Genomic DNA, 25,560 nt, shown 5'->3' with positions numbered 1-25,560 from the left:
TCTTTCATATCTGTGTAACATTCATCCCAGTTTCCTGAGAGCCTTATACCATTACGCTCATTTTAAAGCAGAGAATTTTTTAGTAAGGTCTATTCAAGGATTTTCACTGAAGCTCCTGAGAACCTCACTGGTGGTTGGTTTCCCTCCAGTTGACCATCATTTAATCCATTGTATTACTGTAACAGCAAAAGAAAAAATATCAAGGAAGCACCCATCTGCTCCATCATGCACCAGCACACCCCCTGCATCAATTATCTGTGAGCATGTGCCATGTGCAATGTTTGTTTCCCAGTCATTCAAACAACCTCAGAAGGTTGTAGTCCTGAGGGACACCATCAAGAGACTTTAATTTGTTTTTGAGGTCGTTGTGTAGCAAGTTGAAAAACGAGCATGAAATTTGCCTCACAAATTTATAACAACTAACATGCTATTTATAATTTGCACCATCTAATTTTTAGTACTTATTTCTTTGGCCACTTTATTGTCACTTAACCTCGTTGTCTTTTTGCACTTTACATCTAATGTGACTTGAAGTTTTTGCACGACTGGTTAGATGCTGACTGGATTTTGTTGGCTTTGTATTTGTACTCTGCTCAATGACAATAACCTTGATCGTTAAACTAATCTAAAAAGTGACAAAGACCAGACAATTTCTAATTTCAGCAACAGCTCAGTAAAACGTAAACTTATACAATTATAAGGTCTTCTTTGAGGCATCCTCTCTTTAAATGATTCCAGATCAATGCAAGTATCAATTACTTTTTTTAAAGCAATAAAGCAGTTCTAATATAAGGTGAAGCAAGTCATAATTGACAAGTACAGTTGCACTCAAAATTATTCAACCCCCATTGCAAATCAGGTTTAATTTCAAAATTTACAGACTTTCAGCTGTTTCAAATGAACAAATCAAACAAAAACAGTTGAAATGGTTCAACACAACGAATGAAGTGGTTTCCCAAAATTCAACTGAAAATACAACTTATAATGATTTCTCCAGTTTCAGAATTATTCAACCCCTTCATGGCAAGCATCTTTAGTACTTAGTGGAGCACCTTTTTGCTGTTATGACCTGCTGCATACGAGATGCATAGCCAGACAAAAGCTTCAGGCAGCGTTCCTGAGGAATCTTAGCCCGTTCCTCATGAGCAATGGCCTCCAGTTCAGTAATATTCTTGGGTTTGCATGCTGCAACCGCCTTCTTCAAATCCCACCAGAGATTTTCTATGGGATTCAAGTTTGAGGTATGCTTGGGATCATTGTCCTGTTGGAAGGTTCAATGATGCCCAAGCTTCAGCTTCCTCACAGACTGCATGACATTTTCTCCTAGGATTTCCTGATACTTCAATGAATCCATCTTGCCTTCCACACGCTGCAGGTTTCCAGTGCCAGAGGATGCAAAGCAGCCCCAGAGCATCACCGAGCCACCACCATGCTGGACTGTGGACAGAGTGTTCTTTCTTCATTTGTCTTCCTCCAGACATACCACTGATCCATCGTGCCCAAAAAGTTCCAAAACTTTTTTTTTGTTTCATTGCTCCACAGAATAGAATCCCAAAAAACTGTGGCTTATTTAGATGATTCTGAGCCGACTTTTCTTGTGCTTTGGGGTCAGTAGTGGTATATGTCTTGGAGTTCTGGCATGTAAACCTTCTGCGTTTAGTACGCGCCTTACTGTGCTCACTGAAACCTCAGTGCCTGTTGCCACCAAGTCTTGCTGCAGGTCTTTTGCAGTCACTCGAGGGTTTTTCACAACTTGCCTTCTCAGAAATCTGGCTGCAGCCGTTGATAGCTTCCTTTTTCTGGCCCTTTCTGCCAGTTCAGGTATTTCATGTGTTCCAGCTCAAGCACATCTGCAACTAATGAAACCCTTGATTAGTTGCATCAGGTGTGCTTGAGACAACAGCTGTTTTGCATATTCGTGCTGTTGTGAGGGATTCTATTCAGGGGGTTGAATAACTTTGAAACTGGAGAAAATCATTATAAGTTGCATTTTCAGTTGAATTTGGGGAAACCACTTGAAGCATTCGCTGTGTTGAACTATTTCAGTTGCTTTTGTTTGATTTGTTCATTGCAAACAGATGAAAGTCTGTAAATTTGGACAAACCTGATTCGCAATGGGGGTTGAATAATTTTGATTGCAACTGTAGAACTTCATACCAATTGCTAGTTGTTACTAACTGTAATGCATCAAATACCCTTAAATTATACTTCAAACATGAAGGAAGCTATTGAAGGAACTTTTTCAGACATTTCATAGCCTGTTATTATATATAGGGCTGTTATTTTCACCCTGTTTGGACCAATTCCAAAATCTAATCAGTTCATCTGCTTGATACAATAATTCCATGTAAATCCTGCAAGCATTCAACCACTCGCTCTCGAAACATCATGCAAATGAGAATCTTAGATGGACGCAAAGGCGGATGGAGTGACAGACGACCCAAAATCATACATAATGCTCCACAGTTTACAGGGAGAGGCATAAAAATCATTTGAAAATGTAATTTTTCATCACATCACACCTATTGGGTGGTGAAATGTTAAGGTGTAAGCTAGCAAGTGCACTATTTGTATGTTAGAAACTAGCAGATTTAAAAGATGGACAAACTCAGACCTACATCCTCTGCTGAAAACACAACTGTGTGGACACGTTGTGGATTTTATTCATTAAAAGGGCAAATAGAACTAGAAACAGGCATGTCGTGCAGGTGCCGTCATGCCAAGATAAAGTATTTCAGGAATACAACACAACGCAGGTTTCCATTGGGAGTTGGAGGAAAAAGTCTACTGCTGTTCCTGCTCAACAGAGAACTCTCAAGCATGTGGCGAAGCTTCCCTATAATTCAGAAAGGGCAAAGTGAATTACCAGGTAATTATCATTTGCATTCCTACGCTGTTGTTGAAAACTCAGTGTTACACATAGTGGCGCAAAAATACCTAATTGTGCTTTATACTTTAAAATTAAAACAACAAGCCATCATTTATAGAATAGAAATGCATTGTGATTTGTTTTATAATTACATCATAGCACTCTGGACCGAAATTGCATTGAATCCCAGTGGGCCTAAATTCCCAGCCCTAGCTAATAACATTCATGAGAACACACTACATTGTTGACTGTGTTCATTTTTTATTATAGAAAGTAAAATTCATTAAACAGATTTGCAGACGTGAGTCTTTCATTATGAAGGAGCATGTGACCTGAGGTTGTTAGATCTGTTTGGGTAACGGTTTCTTTACTTCTTTTGCACCAGAGTGCAAAATAAAAAAGAATAAACAGGTTTAGATCCAAAAAGCAATAATGGTGCTCAGGATAGCCTGTGATGATTAAATAGAAATTTCAGGATGTTGATTTGTCAGAAATCAGTCTTGAAATGCCTGTGTGTATTAACGTTTACCAGAGCACCGGTAACACTATTGTAATAGTAACTTGTCAACAAGCACAAGGCGCGCCTGGCTCCAGCTCCACCGACAATCCTTTACTCAAGAGGAATGCGTCTTGCTTGGGCTCTCTTCCCAAGAACTTCTTCAGCATGTCGGCTGCATCCTCTGAACCTCCAGGCTTCAGAATACAATTCCTATAGTCCAGACCCACCTGAAAGCCATAGCAAATGTGTCATTATTCATACCTCTAGATATTTACTTACTTAAACAGGTCAGTTCAAGGTTGCAAATACAGGACGTTTCACTGACCTTAGGGTTCATGATACCCTCCTGCTTGAAGCGGGCATAGAACATGTCCATGGAAAAGACCTCGCTCCAGAGATAACCATAATACTGAGCATCATATCCACCTGCTAGGTGGCCAAATGTGGCTGGCATGTTTGTACCTGAAGAGAAATTGTTTGTGTCTTAAACTGGTGGCTCATTGTCATCAAATTAAGCTGAAAGACAAAAAGAACTTTTCTTCACAGAGGCATGTAGTGTTAAAGGGTTTCACCTGGTGTGGCTGGAATTCCCAGGATTTCCTGACACAGCTTGGCGTACTCCTCTGCTGGATCCACTCCCGTTTTTGTGTGAAGGGCTTGATCCACTTTAGCGAGCACTATCTGCCTCAGGTTGAACAGACCTGAAGAGATATAAAGAACGTGAGATTGTTTGCCAACAAAACACTGCATACGGATGGGTTGTAAATGTTGCAGTGTCAGTAAATATAAAACTAGCCCAAAAGCATACACAAGCTCGGTTTAGGTCAGGCTATGCTTAGGAGAGGATGCTATTACCGGCATTAGCGAGCCTGGACTTGATCAGTTTATCCAGAAGTTCCTCTGGGATTGGACTGTCAGTCTTGTAATGCTTGGACATTCGCTGTAACGGCTCCTTTTCCCACACCCAGTTCTCCAGCATCTGAGAAGGAGCCTCCACAAAGTCCCTTTCCACATGAGTTCCGCTGAACATGGCAAACTCTGACTGGAAACGCACACCAGCAGAACATTCAGGATTTTTTTTTTTTCCAGAACGAAATGTTAATGAGCGAATAATAACAACAAAAAGGAGAGATTAAGCTTGAATTAACACCTGTGCACAAAGCTGGTGCATGACGTGGCCAAACTCGTGGAAGTAGGTCTCAACCTCATCGTGCTGCAGCAAGGAGGGAGCATCAGCTGTCGGTTTGCTGAAGTTGGCCACCATGGCTGCCACGGCCATCTGTCTAGTGCCATCAGGCAGCAGACAACCAGGCTGCAAGCCAAAGCAGGCGGCATGCCCGTACTTCCCCTCTCTGAGGGAGGAAGGAAGGAACAATTGGCTATTAATTTCAATTAAGCTGCCATGAATCAATTATCACTCTGAATAATAGAATAAACAGTGACGGTAATTAAGTGGTGTTAGAATCAGTGTTATACAGTCGCATGCTGATGTTACAGACTACAATCTTTTAGCCAATAATGACTTTGTTATAATACAACAAGCACATTAAAAAGGACATTATTCAAAAGCAAAAGTTCTGGTATGAAAAGAAGAATTGGCAGACTGGGAAAATCCTTTTAATATCACTGTGAACTGAATTCTGTTAAACAGGTAAAACTTTTTATTTTTATTAGGGCGGCAAAATAGGGGTTTTCTGCCTATACACTGACACGTCAACTTTAAGAAATCATAAATATGACTTATGAAATATTAATTATTTTGTTTACTTTTCCATGTTCCTGCAGAGATCATGCTGGGTAAGGAGGCAGGTGCAGGTAAGATGCCTAGAAATATCTAAAACTTTGCTCGCTAAGTGATTTCCTCACACAGTGGATGCCACGCTTTGAACAAGTAGTTGGTTGGCTACATGCCATAGTGAAACAGGCCAAAAGAAAAAAAAACAAAACACCAGTCTAATCAGTTACCGGCTGTCAAGATATCCACTTGTGCTGCAGTGGAGACTGAATGGGCGCGTTTCAGTTTGGGAAAGCATATCGTTTTCAGAACAATATATAGTAAAAAAATAAATGTCAAAATTTCACCAAGTAAAGGTTTTTCCCAGACCACCACACATTTATCATTTAGTCCGTGCATTTATTAGCTATTTGTGAAGAGAAATTTGTGACTGAAGTTTATACATGGTATGTATAAGGCCAAATGCATATATTGTACAACAGGGGTCTTCAATCTTATAAAGGGCTGGCGTGGCTGCAAGCTTTCATTACAGCCAAACTGGAGGCACACTTGATAGCTGATTGGAGACTAAGGTGAACCGATTAAACAAGTGAAAGCAGATGTGGCTCCTGCTCGGTTGGAACGAAAGCCTGGAGCCTCCCCGGCCCTTTCTAGATAAGACTGAAGACCCTTGCTATACAATAAAAAAAATCGATAAGATAAACAAGCATGAGAAACATACTGTATATCCATATCCATGCACTTATCTCAAAAGTTCCCATAAAGCAATTGTAAAATCATACCTGGGGAAAAGGTCCAGGTAGAACTGGCCCACCACCTGACCAGACGTACGGTCCTTAACGCAGTACAGGGTGACATCATCGTGCCACACGGGGGCACCCTCCACCTGCTGGAAGGAGAGGTTCAGCAGATCCTGGTAGATGTCGAGAAGCCCTTGGGTCACCACCTCCATGGGGAAATACTCCTTCAGCTGGTTCTGGTCCACGGCATACTGAGTCTCCTCCACCTGGGTCATGTAATAGCGCATGTCCCAGGCATGAACCTCGTTACTGATGGGCAACTTCCTCTTCTCACACTCCTTCTCCTTCAGCGTTTTGATGACTGCCCGCTCCTCCTCGCCCAGTGGCTTCAGCTTACAGCCCAGCTCCTCTGATGAAAAGAGTTTGGAGAGAGTTGAGTCTTCAAAATTCATTCGAGCATTTAGAATTAGAGCAACACAAACAGGCACATAAATAGATATGAAGTGAATTCCGAATTTATGCGCTTAATCATAAATGTTCTCCATTTAGTGGTAAAACAAGAAAACGTGATTACCAAGATACAAATAGGTATGAACATTCCTCAAATTAAAAACCTTCTTAATTTGCTTAAAACTGAACTAAATCATTACTTTTTTTGCTTTAATATTAAAATCACATTAATTTAAATAGGTTTTGCAGGGTAACAGTTTCTAATTTTAAATCAACATTTTATATTGTAAATGATACGTTTAGGTACTGTCCATTGGTCGACTGAGTAAATCTTTTAAATATTAAATTGTCAAAAATCTGGGTGTTGAATACATTATTGCTATCACAATATGCATCGAAATAGGCATTTTCAACATATGAACAGGAAGCTTCAGCTGTAATGTGGGAGAGTCAATAAAAAGTTAAATCTAATGCCAGATACTTATAAGCTAAACTGTAAGTTAGTAGAAAGCTAAACAGCTAAAAAAAAAAAAAAATTTTTAAAAAAAGGTGGACGGACATCCGACATCGTGGTGTATGTAAATGAGGTGCTTTGGCTCGGATGCTATGGTTGAATTCATGCGCATGCTACTTGACTGAAAAGTAGCAAAATTTCTAACTTGTTACTGAAATACTAATAGCTTTGCTACTTTTAGCGATGTTGGCAAGTTAGCTAACTTTATCTAGTCTCACTAATATTGCAGCTGATTAAGTTTTATTAACCGAGGAAGCCCGAAATGCAATCATGGTTTCAAGTATGATGGATTGTGCATCCCTACCGAGAAATGTAGCAACCTTTTTTGAAGATTTGGACATGTTCATTTCCAGCACAAAGTCGGCATGAGTGCTAAAACCCAGCAGAGCGCTTTTCTGAGAGCGTAACTCCACCAGCTCTTTCAGGATGGCAGAGTTCTCCTGTGAACAAAGTGCATATTAAAGACAGAATGTTTGTTGTTGTTTATGTAAAACCATTGGTGATCTGTCTATCAGCGTATATCAATTAAAAACACATGAATAAGCTTTAATGTAGAGATCGACTGATAATTGGTTTAAGATATTTTCCCCGATATTTAAGCATTTTTCCATAGTTGGATATCGGTTTTCTAATATCGGATACAGATAACTGGCGCCATCTTGTGGGTGTTTTGAGAATTTCGTGCATGACCACCACTGCAGCACTGCATCTGGTTATTTATTTATTTATTCATTTATTTATTTTTAGATTTGTTAGAATCATTTTTATGTGATTTATTTGTTTTACCAGTTTCTTTACCTCATAGAAGCTTTTATTTAAAATAAAAACACTTTAATAACAGTGCATTTTTTGCACTCTTCAGAACCCTCTATTTACTGGTGTATAAATAAGAATGTTTTTTTATTGTATGCAAGGGGGAAGTGAAATTGACAAAAAATGTTATAAATAAAACAGTTTGTTCAGTTCAGTGGTGTTATCACTGGGTCAAAAAAAGAAGTAAAACAATAAATAAATATCAGTTCTGCATATCGGTTATCGGACACAAACATGCAAATAATTGGTATCGGTTATAAAAAAAACAAAACAAAACAAAAAAAACAATATCGGTTGATCTCTAATGTATTTTAAATCCAAGACAAGACTCGTGTTAAAAGCGTTAACAGAACTCTGGGGTTGTATTCACAGAAAGCCTAAGAGAACCTTCAGTGGTTCTCTTAAGATTTGGTTTTGCCATAAAAACTTATAATGTAGAATTCTTAAAATAACAGGAAGGTTAGGGTCAGCTCCATTACTCTGGATGATGGCATGATTCATGAACGTTTTTCCCTGTTTTGCTGTCAACATTTTGTTTTGTCGATGTACACACATACACTGACAATTTTCTTCTTTGGTTTTTTCTCCTTTTCTTTCCTTCTCTTTTTTTCCTCCCTCTCTTTTAGTAGTTGCTTTAATAATCCATAAAAATGATACATCACTTATAACTTTATATATTGCTAACAAAGTTCTTACTGTCCAAAGAGTGGGGAAGTGCTTACAGGATTTCGCACAGTTTTTTGGTGATTGTTGCAGCCAAAAATGCTCGACTTCGTAGCGGCTTTTTTTTTTTAATTTGCTAAGCAATTTGAGTCTTCTGTGCTTTTGTTTTGTGGAGAACTACTTGATTTGACAAAATTGCAATTGCAGGAAATTGTTTTGCACGGTTGAACGTGTGTTGCGATGACGTCACATGATACGTCTTGGCTCGAATCTGTGGAAAATCTGCGGTAATTATGAAAAATTGCAAGCTCCTCCAAATACTGCGGAGTTTCCTTTATTTTGCCTTAATTTCTGGGATTGCAAAAATTACAAAATCCTGGGAGGTACTGGTGGCGTGGGGGCAGAGTAATATATTTTTTAAAAACACTACATGCAATAAAATCATAAATGAAATCCCAATACACAAACAAAAAGTAAATAAGTATTAATATATCAGTTTTCACAGCTCTTATGTAGCAGACTATAGCAAAGTGTATCTATGGCTTTGCAAACAACATCCTAAAGAAACGAACTTTTCACGTGGCCATTTTGATTTTTGTTTTTGTGTAGTAACACTTTTAATAAGCCATCATTTGTATGTCTTTCTCTTAAATCAGCTGGTTAGGAGTTACTTGTAGCCTTAAGATTCTTTGTGAATACGGCCACTGATGAGCAGTAAAGTAACCGAATTCCCACCTCTTTACACCGAGAATTGAAAGCTTCCTCCAATTTCCTGCGTGTCTCTGGGACGTAGCATTTCTTCATGGTGGGGAAATAGTGAGGGTATTTGAGGGTGAGTTTCAGCTTTCCTGTCTCATCCTTCTCTAAGGAGTTGAGGAAATCTTCAGGAAGGCCACCTATAATAAAAGACAGTACCTGCTATAGTTAAGCATGTTGCAATAGTAGCAGTTTGTTATTAAAGAACTTAAAAAAAAAAAAGCATTTTCACTGTTATGGAGTTCCACACGCACCCAGCTCCTCCCGGGTGAAACAGAGATTAGTGGTATCCTCGTTCAAATGCTTGCTGAAATCAATAGACAGAGTGCTCAGCTTCTTCTTGATCTTCTTGATCTCCTGTTACAGGAAATACAATCCCTTTAGGCGATACATTTGCTACGCTGGTTTTCTTTTACGACTCGTTTAAGTAGTAAGAAACGCATTTAGAGGATTACTGATGTCGTAATATCAGACCTCTTGTGTCTCCTTAGGAAGATGGAGCCCATTTCTTTTTCCCAATGTGATTAGTCTCTCCATGTATCTCTTAGCCTCGGGGGTAAGACTTTCATCCTGTAGTTTCTCCTGAGAAAATGGAAGTTGCATGTGAAATGAATTTCCATCGTCATGTTGTTCACAATTAAGGGCAAAAAGATTGCACACCCCATAGTTTTCAAATAGGGGAGGAATTTTCAATTGACCTGATTTTAATAATGGACATAAAATACAAGTCCCACACAGAGACACACACACAAACACACGGGGGCAGTGATGGCTTGGCGGTTAAGGCTCTAGGGGCACTGTATCATGCCTGACCCTGCGCTCTGACACCAGCTCCCTGACATGCTGGGGTATGCAAAGAAAAGAATGTGCCGTAACACATGTGTGAGCAATAAAGAGATATACATATATATATATATATATATATATATATATATATATATATATATATATATATATATATATATATATATATATATATAAATACACACACACAGTACTGTGCAAGAGCTTTAGGCACATGCAAAGAAATGCTGTAGAACAAAGATGCCTTCAAAATAACGAAATCAAAAGGTTTCTACATTTAAAAAAAAAATACCATAAAGAGCATTAAACAGTAGTAAATGAAACCAAGTCAATATTTGATGTGACAAAAAAAAAAGTTAAAATAGTATCTCCGGTACAATTTGTGCAGTTTCATATGGAAAATATTAGGAATATTAACTGCAGACGTGCCATGAAATTATACATAAATGAATAGAAAGTACAATGTGTTGTTCTTAAATAAATTTAAATTTCTAGCTATTGGAGAACCAATGTGCTTTAAAAGGAATGACACACCAAATAGTATTGACATCACAGTGCATCGTGGTGATTATTTTTCTGTAACATCATGCACCGTCGTGTATTTTCCTTTACTGAACATTCACTGTTAACGTAGAAACATGTACAAACCCTAAGGCACAAATTGTCTTGCTGTATTAAATTAACTTTGTCTTTGTTTGGAATGACTAAACAAACTTTGGTGCTCGACTGCAGCTTATGATCAATCAGATCACGTGATTAAAACCATTTCAAATGAACTTGCTTCATCCAAGATATTAGAACCACTGCACTGGATTTTCCCCCGAAGCTAAAAACAGCCATGTGAAGTAATTCATTTCCGAACTCCATTAGCCAAATCCATGGACTACAACACCGGAGACTCCGAGAACCAACCTGAAGAGCAACAATCCTCTGGTACACGTCCTCCCTCATGCTCATCTCTACATCGAACTCCGACAGCTTCTTGTCGGCGTCGGTGCTGGCCGTGCGCACGTCCTTACACGGGGACACGTGCTGAGGGAAATCCAACATGTTCCGCTGGACTGAAAAGAAAAAAAAAAAAAGAACCGGACATGTGGGTCATCCCACACAGTGACACGTTTAATGTCTCGTCAAAGGATCCAATGTTACATCTTGAAAAAGGAAATCCGAAGCCATTACATCATGGATGTTATGATTTACTGGTACTGATAAAGTCTCTCACACACACACAAAAAACCAACACTATTTGATTTGGTGTGTCTTATTTGCTGACCTATGGCACACCTAAAAAAAATAAACAGCCACAAATGAGATAAGACAGTATTTCTTTATTGCTTGGAAAAACCTACTGAAGGCTGTGGGCTTAAGGCTAAACCTTCCTAACAAGTTTATTTATAACAACACTTTCCTCTAGTTTATCACTTGTACTGCTACAATGGAGACAAGTAATTAATTAGAAATTTGGCATTAAAAGAAAATACTGTGATGTAGTTTGAAATGCAACGATTTACACCGTGCCGCGCCTCTGCATTGCTGTGTGCGCCGGTTAGCCAGTCTTTATGTAAAAAGTGCTGAATGGTGTTTACCGCTGCATACAGCTCTCCTGCCGAATCAGCTTTTTTTCTTTTTCCATTTACAATGGTGACTGAGATACCTGATATGTAACTTTGTTTTAAATCAAGCTTGTCGTGTGAACTGATTTCCTTTCAAACTGGAGTTTCAATCTTGAACGTGGTTCATTTTCACGGAATGTCGAATGCTTCATTAAGAACCAAATCGCGAGCAGGTTTAGTTATGGTAAGTGTGTGGCGGGAGGCACTGTAACGTACGTTCGTCTGCGCGTCTTTAATGTCGGGTAACACGAGTGTAATGGTGTACAGAAGCAGGCGTTAAATACATCAAGGACAATAGGAAAGGCAATAAACCCTCAATGATTACCCGTGTACTCCACCTCTACATCAGCAAGGGCCTTCAGCGTGTTCTTATAACTGACACTGGTGAGGTCCAAAGCCCCGACGTCGTCGTACACTTTCTTGGTCTTTGCAATGATCTCATCTGTGAGCTGGTGAATCTGAGCTGGTTTAAGATCCCAGCGCAGACGGTTTTCCGCACAGACTCGGTCGCCGTCACCAAATACCACTTCACCTGAATCACAAAATTGTTTATATTTATTTATTTCAATTTAACCAGCAGTAAGAAGCAAAAAAACATGAAATTAAAAACATCTTTCATAAAAATTAATCTAAACAGAACGGTCAACTTCACAACAATCAATTCATTAAAAAATTAACTGAATAGATTAATAATGCTGTGAAATTCTTGGTTTTAATGCTGACTGCTCATGCACTTTTGTTTTTAGAAGCTAGTTTCTTAATGATAGCCCTTTAGTTTGAATTTTTTTTCAGCTATTAAAGGTCATTGCAATAACAAAAGAATAACAAAAATACAGCACCAACCAACAGCACCAAAATCATCACAGATCTTTCAATATACGTTTCACTGTTTTCCTTCAGTAGGCCTATAGATATTAGGATTTCATGATTATGAAAGAATATTTTTACAATAAAAACTCAATGAAAAGTATAATCTAAGAACCAACTGGAACTGAAGGTCTCTGAGAAGTCTATAAAAGAAATGGAAATAAAAACTACCTCAGGAAATAAAATATATTTAAACAGCTGAAATACAGTGTAAATGTCAAGGTGCTTAAAATACTCCTAATACAAGACAAAAGGAGTACATATACAGTGCTGTGAAAAAGTATTTGCCCCATGATGATTTCTTCTGTTTTTGTGTACATCTCATACTAAATTGTTTCAGAAATTAAAACAAAATCTACGATAAAACAAAAGGCAAACTGAGTAAACATAAAACACAGTTTTTAAATGATAATGTTATTGACTGAAGCAAAAAAGTTATCCAATACCAACTGGGCCTGTTTGAAAATGTATTTGCTGGCATAAACCAAACACAGAACTCCATAAAAAGAACATCATACCTACAGTCAAGCATGGTGGTGAAAGTGTGATGGTGTGGGGATGCTTTGCTGCTTCAGGGCCTGGGCAACTTGCAATAATTGAGGGAAACATAAATTCTGCTCTCTACCAGAAAATCCCAAAGGTGAATGTCTGGTCTTCAGTCCGTAAATTGAAACCCAACTGGATTATGCAGCAAGACAATGATCCAAAGCAAAGGAGTAAATCCTAGTCCTAGAAGTAAGTGAAAGACTAATCTCCTGTTATCAGAAGTGTTTGGTTGCAGATATTGCTGCTAAAGGTGACACAACCAGATTTTAAGTTTAAGAGGGCAATTGTTTTTTTTTTTTTTCCATTGGTGATAGGTGTTGGATTACTTTTTTGCTTCAGTCAAATATATATATATATATATATATATATATATATATATATATATATATATATATATATATATATATATATATATCTTTTTTTAACTGTGTTTGAAGATCTAAAACCACTTATATACACGAGATACCCACAGAAACAAACACTTTCACAGCACTGTACATATTAAAAGTAATAAACCGTATGGTCAAATATTGCTAAAATATAATGAGTATAATACTGAATTCAGTCTGAAAATCTCAAGGCCAGAGACTGCACAACTATATTATTTTAATAAATTTAATTCAGCACAGATTTTTAAGCTATTCAAATATTGAGCTCATTATTTCAGTGTGTAACATACATTTTGGTTTTCAGAGAGCCATGGAGCTTTTCCATGGAGTCTAGATTTATTTACCTTATCTACAGCTGCCATGATTTAACCGACCTTCTCATTACTGAGGTTTTCAGCTTTGGATTCAATTCAAGACGTTAAAAAAAGTGTAATAATAGCAATAATAAATATAATAACTTTATTAATGAAGGATTGTGATATCCATTAGTGTAACAAAATTAAGAATAAAAAGCACAGAGCCCACTCTGAGAGACGTGTGTCATGCCGCTCTGCTAACATATCAACCAGCAGAAAGAAATAACGAAGACTGGCTATGAAATGTGTTTACTGGATACTGACATGTTACCAAATTTTTAGCCAGATATTGTAAAGTGAGATTTTCTCACAAACTGCTGGTAGTGTGGTTAAACCGGACTAATAAAGCCCCGTTATCGGTTTCCACAGCACCAGTATTGTACTGCTCTGTTGCTAAGCTAACTAGCAGCTGGCAGCTAGCAGCTTAACACAGTAGCAGGTGATAGATATGACTGCACGGACACGCCGGCTGCTCCATTGAACTCTTCTGCAGCTGCTATCGTGGTGATTCACACATCACCGACCAACGTGAACTATTTCTATAATTCTCAATCAGGCATACAAATGAAACACCACCTGGATTACTCACCTGTGGGTGCCATTATTCACACGGTTTGCAAGCTAAACGACCCTGAGATGCTACACTGTCAACGTGCTCAAGTTCAATACAGCGGCAAGCCACGCCCACTCTCTAATCCAGCCCTCTGATTGGACCAAGTCCACGTCAATCACACAGAGTGCACTGGGTGTCCTGAGGAAGCAATTATTTTATACTCTACGTAGTGTGCTCATATAGGAAATGAAGAAATGCAGTATACAAGGCTTATAATAAGAGTAGAAGCAAATATTGTAAATGCAACACAGATGTCAATTTATAGGCTATCAGTGTGTGTGTGATATATTTGCATTGTTAATGTTGGCCTACTGTTTATTTGTCAGTATGTATTCCACTCCCTCTGAAAATACTGGAACAGCACGGACAATTCTGTTTTTTCGCTCAACACTTAAGACATTTAGGTTTGAGATCGAAAGATGAATATAAAACGATAGATCTGAATTTCAGCTTTCATTTCCTCATATTTATATCTAGATGTGTTAACTAACTTACAACATGGCACCTTTGGTGCCAATCCAGGCGATTTTTTAGGTGAGCAAAAGTATAGGAAGAAATGGCCTTAAAGTAAACTAATGTAAATAACTTTAACATCTGGCTACATATCCCTTACTTGCATCAAGCTGGTGACCCATTGACATCACCAAACTTCTGCATTCTTCTTTTGTGTTGTTTTTCCAGGCATGTACTGCAGCTTCTTTCAGCTGTTGTATGTTTCAGGAGGTTTCTCCCTTCAGGAAGTGAAATGCTGCTCATTTGGGTTAATGTCTGGTGATTGACTTGGCAAGTCTAAAACTTTCCCCCTGATGAAGTCCATTGTTGGGTTGGCAGTGCTTTTTGGGTCATTGTCTTGCTGCATGATGATGGTTCTTCCAATTATATTAGGTGCATTATGTTTTGGATCATGAGCAGATCCTTTCTTTCTCCACATTTTGGCCTTTCCATCATTTTGGTAGAGGTTAATCTTTTGTGGCTCATCTCTGTATTTCTTTGCGAATTCCAATCTGGCTTTCTGATTCTTACTGCTGATGAGTGGTTTGCATCTTGTGGTATGGCCTCTATTTTTCTTCTTCGAATGGTGGATTGTGATACGTTCACCCCTGCCCTGTGGAGGTTGTTGGTGATGTCACTAATTGTTGGTTAGTGACACTAAATGTTTCTGTCATCAACTGCTGTTGTTAGTACACCAGTGGTTTCTTTCTTTTTCAGGACATTCCAAATTGTTGTGCTGGCTATGCTCAATGCTTATGCAAAGGCTCTGATTGATTTTCCCTCTTTTCTCAGCTTCAAAATGGCTTGCTTTTCTCCCATAAACAGCTCTCTGGTGTCCATGTTGGTTTATACTTTTTATTATTATTATTATTATATTTTATTTATTATTATTTTTTACAACAAATGCAGTCTTCACAGGCAAAAATCTGGCTCAAATCAAGTGTAGATATTCAGAGCTATTAATTATTTAAACAATCAATGTAACAGGGCACACCTGGGTAGCAAGAAACACTTATCAGTATATTGTTCCAATATTTTTGATCACTTGACTGTATAGCAAAAACAGTAGAATTGGGCTTGTGCCAATACTCCTGGAGGGGACTGTATGCTGCTTCCCTTATAGATAACTTGAACTTCATGTGAGGAAAAACAATCAGAAACATTTTAGGAGAAGGGGGGTGTTACAATAAACTTGTTGCGTAAGTGTGCACACCCTTTTATAATAGGGGGTGTGGCTGTGTTCAGTATGAACCAATCACATTCAAATTCAATCTCATGTTCAAAAGTAATTATCATACAGCTGTAATCATTTTTTTTCTGAATAACCCCAAATAAAGAGTTACAACGCCTGTACCGGGTTTCACTGTTGAAAGGAATCGATCAGGAGAGGGGTACAAAAATTTCCAAAACATTAGATGCACCTGGAACCCTGTAAAGGCCATTATCAACAAGTGGAGAAAATGGGGAGGCTGCCAAGAGACCTACAGCAACATTAAAGGAGCTACAGGAATATCTGACAAGTACTGATCACTCTCTCGTATTCTTCACATGTCTGGGCTATGGGGTAGGATGACTAGCGGGAAGCCCTTTCTCACAAAAAAAACATCCAAGCCCAAATAAATCACCCCAAATCATGTGGAAAAATGTGTTATGGTCTGATGAGACGAATTACAAAAGGTATAATAATCCAACCCAGGGAGGAGACGTGACCTCCAGTACCCCCTAGTGAGCCCTCATGGTATTGCATTGACGTGTCATTTATAAAGAATAAAACTTCAGGCCTCTTCACCCAACATCAGAGCCTGACTTCACTAATACTCTTGTGGCTGAGTGATCACAAATCCCCACACTCCGGCCATTTTCTAAAATCTAGGGGAAAGCCTTCCCAGAAGACTGGAGGTTATTTTAGCAGTATACAGGTGTGATGATCACGTGTTCACATTCTTGTATCAATATAGAGACAGGATTTTGACCAAAAACATTTAAAAGTCCCTGTGAAGTGCATTGAAATGCGTAGCATTTATTCGATGTGTCGACGTAATTTCGATTGAAACAGGAAGTCAGGGTGGGACACATAGAGTGGCTCCTCCTCCTTTTTAAATGGCCAATAGCGTTTAACTTACTCACAGACAGGCCTGGGCCATACTTGACAGTTAGTACCATGAACTTTTTTAATGTTAGGTGCGGGACACTTCAGATTCTAGAGAGCATTAGATTATGATTAGACAGAAAATCTGACGATAAACTGAAGATCAGAATGACGTCATCAGAGTTTTGCGAATTTTCACATTGTTTTTAGGAGCACACTAGCTTATACATATACATATTCGTACGAAAAGCAAACAAAACGTCCATTTTTGGTTTCATGGGGACTTGAAGCAATAATCGCTGCTGTTTTCAGGAAACATCTTGGTGAACACTCCGTAGCAGGAGGTGGCAGTAATACACCAGTCTGTTGTTGGCCAAGCGTGATGACGTTTCGCTGGAGAGGGGGCGGGGCTACGTGCGGCCGGGCCAGCTCGAGCAGCACAGCGAACCAGCGGAGAGGAGCGCGTGAAGTGGGACGTTAGTAAGTAGTGTGGTCTAAGCGTTAGAAAACTCTGTTAGCCGTTGGAACGTGTAATTTAGTTGTAAAACCGTAAAACAAAATATTGTATGTTATATTTAAACTTTCTTTTTACGTCTTGAGTTTTTTTTTCCTAGAAGTGTTAATAGTCTTTGTTTTATTCGCGGCTAACAACGGAACGTCACGATATAAAGGTCGCTAGCCGGTTAGCAAACAATGCTAGGCGCCTGACAAGGAGGTGCTGCTGTGGCGGGTTTGCTAGATTCATAACGCTGGCAGCATTTATCTGAACGTCAAGATATAAAGCGCAATATCGTCCGATTTGTAGCTTTTATCTGTTGCAGAGACCTAGCCACACAGTCACACAGTATTAAAACTAGGCGTGTTTACCAGAATGTTCTAAGACCTCTTCACTCGAGGTGTCCGCTCACAGCAGCAGCAGCAGCATAATCCACTTACTCACACCCAAACAGTGCAAATGTATTAAACGTAATCAGGCCTTGTCATTTGTTAATTAGTTAGCTAGCCGGCCATAGATTAGCTAGATGGTAGCTGTGTTTTCACACTTTGACATGAGGACATGGTAATGTAGCTCACAGGTACCTGTCAAAGTTAAAGTCTGTAGCAGCGTGGAGTATAGATTATTATTATTTTTAAAAATCTGTTTACAAAACACCCTTTTCAGCTCAGTAAGGCTTTGATCAAAGATTATCTTTGATTAAAGCCGCAGGGAGTGATAAGTGCTGATCAAACACGCTTGTTGATGACCATGATTCGACTCATCACATCTCCAGGAACAGTGTGGTCACTACTGCGCTCCGGATTATAATTCGCTGTACTGCCGTGTGTGTCTCAGGACAACACAGCTTTGATGGTTTTAATTCAAGCTTGTTCTAATGAGTGTCATCTGTCCTTTATTTGTCTTTCAGTTATCCCAATAAATACCCGGAGAGGTCCAAACCTCTAACCAACAATGACAGATACAAAGCGTCTTGCTTACTCCATTATCCAGTTCCTCCACGACCAGCTAACGTCTGGAGGCTTGTCATCAGATGCTCAAGAAAGTTTAGAAGGTACATACTGAAAGAGGCGCAAGTTTCTTTTCTTTTTTTAGATTCGGGTTATAATGCTGATGTGTAATTGCTCTTGAAACTGCTTTCCAGTTGCTGTCCAATGTCTGGAGACGGCGTTTGGTGTCTCAACCGAAGACCACAGTTTAGCAGTTTCTCAGACCTTGCCTGAATTATTTGCAGCGGCAACTGTCAAGGTAATATACATTATATGGCTAAAAGTCTGTGGACACATGACCAGGATCACACCTGCATGCTAATGCAACCACTTGTGGTTGAATGGACAAATCCACACCGCGCCAAAATCTAGTGGAAAGCCTTCCCAGATGAGTGGGGGTTATTATAACGGCAAAGTGGGGACTAAATCTGGAACGGGATGTTCTACGAGCCCATACGGGTGTGATGAGAAGGTGTCCACAAACCTTTGGCCGTATAGCGTACACCGAGCCGTTTTGCAATGTGGTTTTTGAAATCCAGTTTTGTTAAAGTGAATCGATGGCTTGAGTTTTGTATGTGATTTTGCAGGTAGCAGATACGCCTCAGGTTAAAGTCACTTCAGCCAATAGTCCCCCTACGGAGGATCAGCTAGCAGAGGCAGAACAACTTAAAAGCGATGGTACGGACACAACATCTGTTGTTACGTTTGAATTTTTTTTTTTGTTTTTTTTATTGTTTGTTTTTTTTTTTTTACTGTGCACTAAAGAGTTTTGCATTAAAGCAATACAGAAAAAGTTAAGAAAAAGTATTAGTTATAAACACGTGCTTTGTTAAAAGCAATTATGGAATACCAATAAAGAACTTTAGTGTAACTTTAGTGCAATTCTGGTTATGAATAATAATGGGAAAAAAATATTTAATACAGGTAATGACCAAATGAAGGTGGAAAACTTCAGCGCAGCGGTGGAATTCTACTCAAAAGCCATTCAGATTAATCCACAGAATGCAGTTTACTATTGCAACAGGTAAGGCCTCATGCTTCATCAAACCAATATCGATATGAATTGAATTATGTTCAGGATATGAACAGATGCCGTATATCATTCCATAAAGAATTTCACAGGTTGTTTTTTTTTTTGGTGATTATTGCGACCAAAAATGTTTGAGTTTGCTGCGGCTTTTTGAACAATTAGTTTTTAAAAATTGTTATGCAACTTGCTGAGTTTTTTTGTGCTTTTTTTGGTGGAAAACTACTTGAATTGGCGGGAAAATTTTGCACAGACTTTCACAGTGATGTTTGTTGGTAAATGAGACCTTTCAGAAAATCTTCAGTAATTTTCTTCGGTAAAAATTGCAGGCCCTACTGAATATTGTGGATTTGGCTAGATTTTGTATTCATTTGTGTGTTCTGAAATTGCAAAATCCTTGAGGGATTGTTCTATAAACTGTGCTTGTTTCGTCGTCCGTAGAGCCGCTGCATACAGCAAACTCGGTAACTACGCTGGAGCGGTTCGAGATTGTGAGTGTGCAATCGGAATTGATCCAAACTACAGTAAAGCATATGGACGAATGGGGTAAGACAACAAGTCACTGGAAGTGACTAAACATGATTAACTACATGTTATTGCACACACCTTTTTATTTTGAGTAATTGTTGCAATATTTGCCTTTTGTAGTATTCTAAGGGATATGCAAATCACGCCTCTAGTAAACTACACTACACTTTTGTAATTGTGTATTAAATCAATTCAGATAAGGTTGTTATGGTTTTACGGTGAGTCACGGACATATCATCTGTGGCAATTCTATCGATTAACATCTACACAGTAATATTTTCCCAGTAATTTCTTTAAAAAATAAAGTTTATGTCCCACAGATGTCTCTGGAAAAAGAAAGAAAAAAAAAAAACGCAGAAAATTTAAACTTGCTGACAGTTCTGTATCGCAACCTTGCTTCATTTTTATGATGGAAAAAGGGAATTAATTGATAAGTGACCAAAATGTGAAAGTTACTTTTTATACTTTTAGTAAATTTGAGTAAATATTTTTTCATAGTAAAAATTCCTGCCAGATTTACAAATGTTTCGTTAGCGCCAATTTTCTTCGTACTCACGTGCATATGTTGATAAATGCCAATCAACTATAAATTACTAAATTTACATTTAACAACACCCACAAAGTTTGCAGGAAGTGTGTAAGCATCAAAGTGAAGACTAACTAGCAAAAGATTGCCTCCTGCATGTGGAGTGTGACCATCGTGTTCAAAGAGTTGTTTTCAAAACACCCCTTGTTTAGGGGAGTGCCAGTGTAATAATGTTAAATTCCTTTGCGTACATAGATAAATTCTCTTTAATCTTCAGTCACCTGCATCTGTGTATTTATATGGTTTATTAATTCTATGATGCAGTTCATTCCTCGGATCTGCGCGTCATCTGAATTGAAGATTTGCTTGATGTGATCTTGACTAAGATAAGATCCGTTACATTTTCTTCTTGTAAATAGGCTGGCACTTTCAAGTTTGAATAAACACACCGAGGCTGTGGGCTACTACAAGAAAGCCCTGGAACTGGACCCTGAGAACGAAACGTACAAATCAAATTTGAAACTCGCCGAGCAGAAAATGAAAGAAACTCCGAGCCCAGTGAGTTCTCATTACTGCAGATTGCAGTCAATTACTAGGAACTGATTGCAAAAGGACTGTTAAATTCACTGTCTTGAACATTTCTATCTTGCAGACAGGCGGGATGGGTGGTGTTGACCTTGCTGGTTTGCTCAGTAATCCGGGCTTCATGAGCATGGTGGGTGTTTTTCCTCAATGAGAACTACACTATATGGTCATAGGTTTGTGGACACCTGACCAATCACCCATAATGTGCTTTAAAGATCCCGTTCCAGATTTAGTCCTTGCTTTGCTGTTGTAATAACCTCCAATCTTTTAGGAAGGCTTTCCAGATTTTTCGTGAGCGTGACTGTGGGGATTTGGTCATGGGGTGCAATCGGTGTTCCAGTTCATCCAAAAAGGTGTTCAGTGGGGTTGAGGTCAGGGCTCTTGTGTTCTTCCATGTCTTCATGGAGCTCGCTTTGTGCACAAGGGAAAGAAAAAAAAACAAACAAAAAAAAACAACATCCTGTACAGTTTTGTGCTTCAGACTTTGTGGCAACCGTTTGGGGAAGAACCACACATAGGTGTGACGGTCAGGTGTCCACCAGAACATGTGAGTGGAGCAGCCTTTCTTAAGACTCTGCTTGCTCAGACCTCTCAGCGTCGCTCGTTCAACCCAGAATGCACTTTGTGCAATTGTATAATTAAATAAATGAATAAAAGGCACAGCCTGTAACAGAATGTCACCCACAAATATCATAATGATTGTCTCTGTTACTGTAATTGAGGCGTTTATTCCAGCAACGTATTACAAACAGAAACGAGTACACTACAGAGAAACGTCATGTCCGATCGGGATTTGAGCGAACTTGAGTATGTGAGTGGAACTCCTTGCTCGGGCCGTGAGCCGAATATTGCGCCGAGTGTCACACCGCTCCGTTTCCCTCACCTGCTCTGGTGTCTACAAACTTTTGGCCATATAGTGTATAACTATGGGGCAGATTGATAAAAATGCTGATGCGGTTCTTCTTTTTTCAGGCTTCCAATCTGATGAATAACCCACAAGTACAACAACTGTGAGTATAATATTAATTCAGTTAATTTATCTTTAAACAGACCACCGACCGACACGCACACATAATCATCAGTATAATAGCACAGACATACTTAAGGAATTTACGTAAGGTTGTGCTGGAATAGATTACAATATTTCAAGTACAATTGGTGTTATTATTATACGCTTACATGTGAATGTGGTTTTGATTTCTGTAACGCTCTTTCAGGGTGTCAGGAATGATGTCTGGAGCTCATGGGCCTACAGGTGGCACTGCAGCCCCAACAGCAGGACCTCCAAACGACATATCAGGCCTTATTCAAGCGTAAAGTTTACTTTTCTACTTTTAGTCTTTTCTAAGCTAACACACTACATTGCTCATGTATGGTTAGATGGGGTTTTTATATTTAGTGAAACGGTTCTTTTTATTTGTACAGTGGCCAGCAGTTTGCACAGCAAATGCAGCAGCAGAATCCTGAGCTCATCGAACAGTTAAGGAGTCAAATCCGGAGCAGGCCCCCTAGTGCAAGTAACGAAGAACAATGACACTTGAAGCGGTAAGACTGATTTCTGATTAAGTGGGTTTTTCCGTAGGATTAGTGCATATAGTCAGATCCAGAATGATTGGCATCCTTGGCAAAAATTATTATTAATTATTAAAAAGGGTTAATAGCTGGCTTGCCCACTGAAAGTATGTTATAGAGGTAAATTTATTTGAATAAAATAAAAATGTAAAAAAATTGTCACAATTATTGGCACCCTCGGCTGAGTTTAGTAATTTGCGCAACCTCACTTTGGCAACATAAAAGCACTGAGTCTCTTATAGTAGATAATGTGAATTGTGAAAAAAAACCTCCTCAATACAGAATCTCTCTACATCCTCCAGGGTCCTAGGTGGACTCTTGTGGACGCTACTCTTCAGCTCATACTACAGGTTTTCATTTGAGTTTAGGCCAGGGGACTGGGAAGGTTTGATTCAGTCGTGACACCATTTTTGTGTGGGTTTGGATCATTGTCCTGCTGGAAGATCCAACCAAACCACACTAAGTTGTCGCTTCTTGGCAAAGGCAGCCAGATTTTCTATTAAAACCTCCTGGTACTTCAAGGAGTCCATGGCGCTATGTATCTTAACAAGGTTTGCAGGGAATTTGGAGGGGAAACAGCCCCACATCACAGATCTTCCATGAGACATAACAGTTGGTGTTTGTTGGCAAAATGCAGTTTTTATCTCATCTGATCATAGAACCTGGTTCCAGTCAAAGTTTTAGTAGTGTCTGGTGAACTCCAAGCGCAAGCGTTTGTGTTTAGAGAAGTTGTTGTTGTTGTTGTTTTTTTCCTTCCCCTGGCATACCTTCCAAGTTGCATTTACATTTAAATAAACATGTTACTATCCTCAGGTCTGGAAAGGAATCTCAGTTCTTTTTATACACTGCTCTTAGTATAAGCTTAAATCCGTTTTTCATGTTTGGTTATATTTTCTGGTCAGGCCGATTCTACATGTAGCATTTCCATTAGACATTTTGTGACAAGATGCAAATCACTGGAAAATTTCACAAACAATGGTTGTCAGTTTTTTTTAGTAGTCTTTTAAAGGTCTGTGCTTAGGAACATTTGGCAGATTAGACAGATTAACCTGTATTAGAGTAATGGAATGAGGAAACTATGCAAATGAAAAGGGAACTGCCCTTGAGCCTAAACAGAACACCTCCATCAGTGAAACAAGTCGAGCATGTACACTACCGGTCAAAAGTTTAGAAACACTCATTCTTTATTTTTATTTTCCACATTTTAGAATAAGTCATTAAAACTCTGGATTAACACAAATGGAACTATGGGAATTATGTTGTGATAAAAAAAATCAAAAATAAATCTAAATAATTTAATATTTTAGTATCTTCAAAGTAGATTCCCTTTTTGCCTAGAATTTCCAGAAATGTATTCTTGGCATTTTCTCAATCAATTTCTTGAGGAATTCCCCTGAGATGCTTTTTAAACAGTATTAACGGACTTCCCACCTACGCTGAACTCTTATTGGCTGCTTTTCGGAATATTTAGCTCCGAGTCATCCATTTAAAAAAAATAAAATAAAATAAAATAAATTTAAAAAATAAATAAAATGTTAGTTTTCTAATGAAAGAAATGAATATGTCGGCACAATTATATTTTTGTCTACAACACCGATTTCAAACATTTAATCATACACCTTCAGATCAAAAGGTTTTTAAGATCATGACAAACATGTCAGTCAAGTGTCTCTAAACTTTTGACCGGTAGTGGACCGCAGATGACGCGAGTAAACTGAACTCTGAAGTGTGTCCGCATTGCTGATTGTAGATAGCACTGCACCTTGCAGCAGCACAAATACGTAGAGCCGAAACCTGAACTGACCATGACCATACGTTCTACTTACTAAAGACCATTAGGGAAGGTATTCGGGCTCTGTTTATGATTTGCAGGCCTTAGGCAAAGGATTTGAAACTAAGTAAGTGAAAATGCAAGTGAAAATGTGTAAAAGACTGCGTTTTCTCCATAGTTTACACAGCATTGGTTTAAACAAGCTGACATTCTGCAATTAAACTTGTGCAGTAGTACAGAGCCCAAATATCAGTTTTGCAAATATTTATTAATAAAAAGTCAAGTGTATATACTTACATTTTTGACTATTTATTTTATTCATGCGTGCATCAAAGTTGGTAACATGGTTCTAGGAAGCTAGAAGTAAATGTATGATGAGATTTTGGAGATAAATGATGCTGATGGAAGATAATCAACATTAAAGAACAAACTAATTTTTTTTCTGAGGAAATTTTTGTTCAGTGTATTCATCACACACTAAAGGATGAAAAACGTCATTAATCACGAAACCTTCTGTTTTCATGGAAGAAAGTGACGTTCATTTTTAAGACGAATTTCATCTCCTATTTTCTTTTAGAGGAACTCACAAATGTAATTGATTTAAATAATTACTGAAATACGTCGTGTTAAGCAAGCCTACAGTACATGTATGTTTGTTACATGATGCAATGTTTAATTATTCAGTTTTAAATGCATATTATTTGGTGCAAACTCGCCCTCCATAAACATCTCTTTGCTTCTTTTCTTTTATCTCTCAACAGGTAAAGAATTATCATGAGGGACTTGGAGAAGACTGGCTCACTTTTTTCTTTTTATCTTGTTTATAAGATCTGTTTAAGATATATTTACAACTCCAGGGACTAAACCAATTTGACATCACCAGGAGCGCATGCGTGTCCAGCCGTCCCCCTCCCTGCATTGCCTGTCTTTGAAGAAAACCAATGTAGCCAAAATTTTTAGGTCATATCTGGCCACATAGATGCTAAAAATCTGTATGGATGTAAAGAAGCATCACCCTTTTGTTTATCATCATTTCTGTGTAACTAATGCATAATGCTATGGATTGTCATAAAAGTGTCACTGCTTCATGGACTGGATCAACACAAAGTGATTTCCATTCTGCAGTAACAATCTGTCATCCTGTGAGCGGAAGAGTTTGTAAAAGATATGTACACTGTTTATGGAAATTAAACCTCAGATTTCAAGTAGGATATGGTTGTTGTGATTCACAGGAGTGAAAAGAGGTCATGCTGTGATC

General features: G+C 38.5%; 2 protein-coding genes across 2 annotated transcripts; one reads left to right on the top strand and one right to left on the bottom strand.

The window, feature by feature from the left end:
• Nucleotides 1–2,619: 2,619 nt before the first annotated feature.
• Nucleotides 2,620–14,290, bottom strand: thop1 (thimet oligopeptidase 1). Its single transcript, XM_053635286.1, has 13 exons — nt 14,204–14,290; nt 11,782–11,988; nt 10,756–10,904; nt 9,514–9,621; nt 9,294–9,396; nt 9,019–9,179; nt 7,112–7,247; nt 5,886–6,252; nt 4,519–4,720; nt 4,224–4,410; nt 3,941–4,069; nt 3,694–3,830; nt 2,620–3,595 (listed from the first exon to the last, which is right to left on the bottom strand). Exons 1-13 carry the CDS (start codon nt 14,214–14,216, stop codon nt 3,434–3,436), a joined length of 2,061 nt encoding a protein of 686 aa, XP_053491261.1. The 5' UTR covers nt 14,217–14,290; the 3' UTR covers nt 2,620–3,433.
• Nucleotides 14,291–17,232: 2,942 nt separating this feature from the next.
• sgta (small glutamine rich tetratricopeptide repeat co-chaperone alpha) lies at nt 17,233–25,513 on the top strand. Its single transcript, XM_053634819.1, has 12 exons — nt 17,233–17,288; nt 18,215–18,358; nt 18,449–18,552; nt 18,881–18,971; nt 19,218–19,317; nt 19,762–19,866; nt 20,794–20,932; nt 21,027–21,089; nt 21,932–21,969; nt 22,177–22,272; nt 22,385–22,504; nt 25,064–25,513. The coding sequence occupies exons 2-11, from the start codon at nt 18,259–18,261 to the stop codon at nt 22,491–22,493; spliced, it is 945 nt and encodes a 314-aa protein (XP_053490794.1). The 5' UTR covers nt 17,233–17,288; nt 18,215–18,258; the 3' UTR covers nt 22,494–22,504; nt 25,064–25,513.
• The last annotated feature ends 47 nt before the right edge of the window (nt 25,514–25,560 follow it).

Source organism: Ictalurus furcatus, chromosome 10, assembly GCF_023375685.1.
Source record: "Ictalurus furcatus strain D&B chromosome 10, Billie_1.0, whole genome shotgun sequence".
Taxonomy (NCBI): Eukaryota; Metazoa; Chordata; class Actinopteri; order Siluriformes; family Ictaluridae; genus Ictalurus; species Ictalurus furcatus.
Note: the sequence above shows the minus strand (reverse complement) of the source record. Positions and strands in the feature narration are given on the sequence as shown.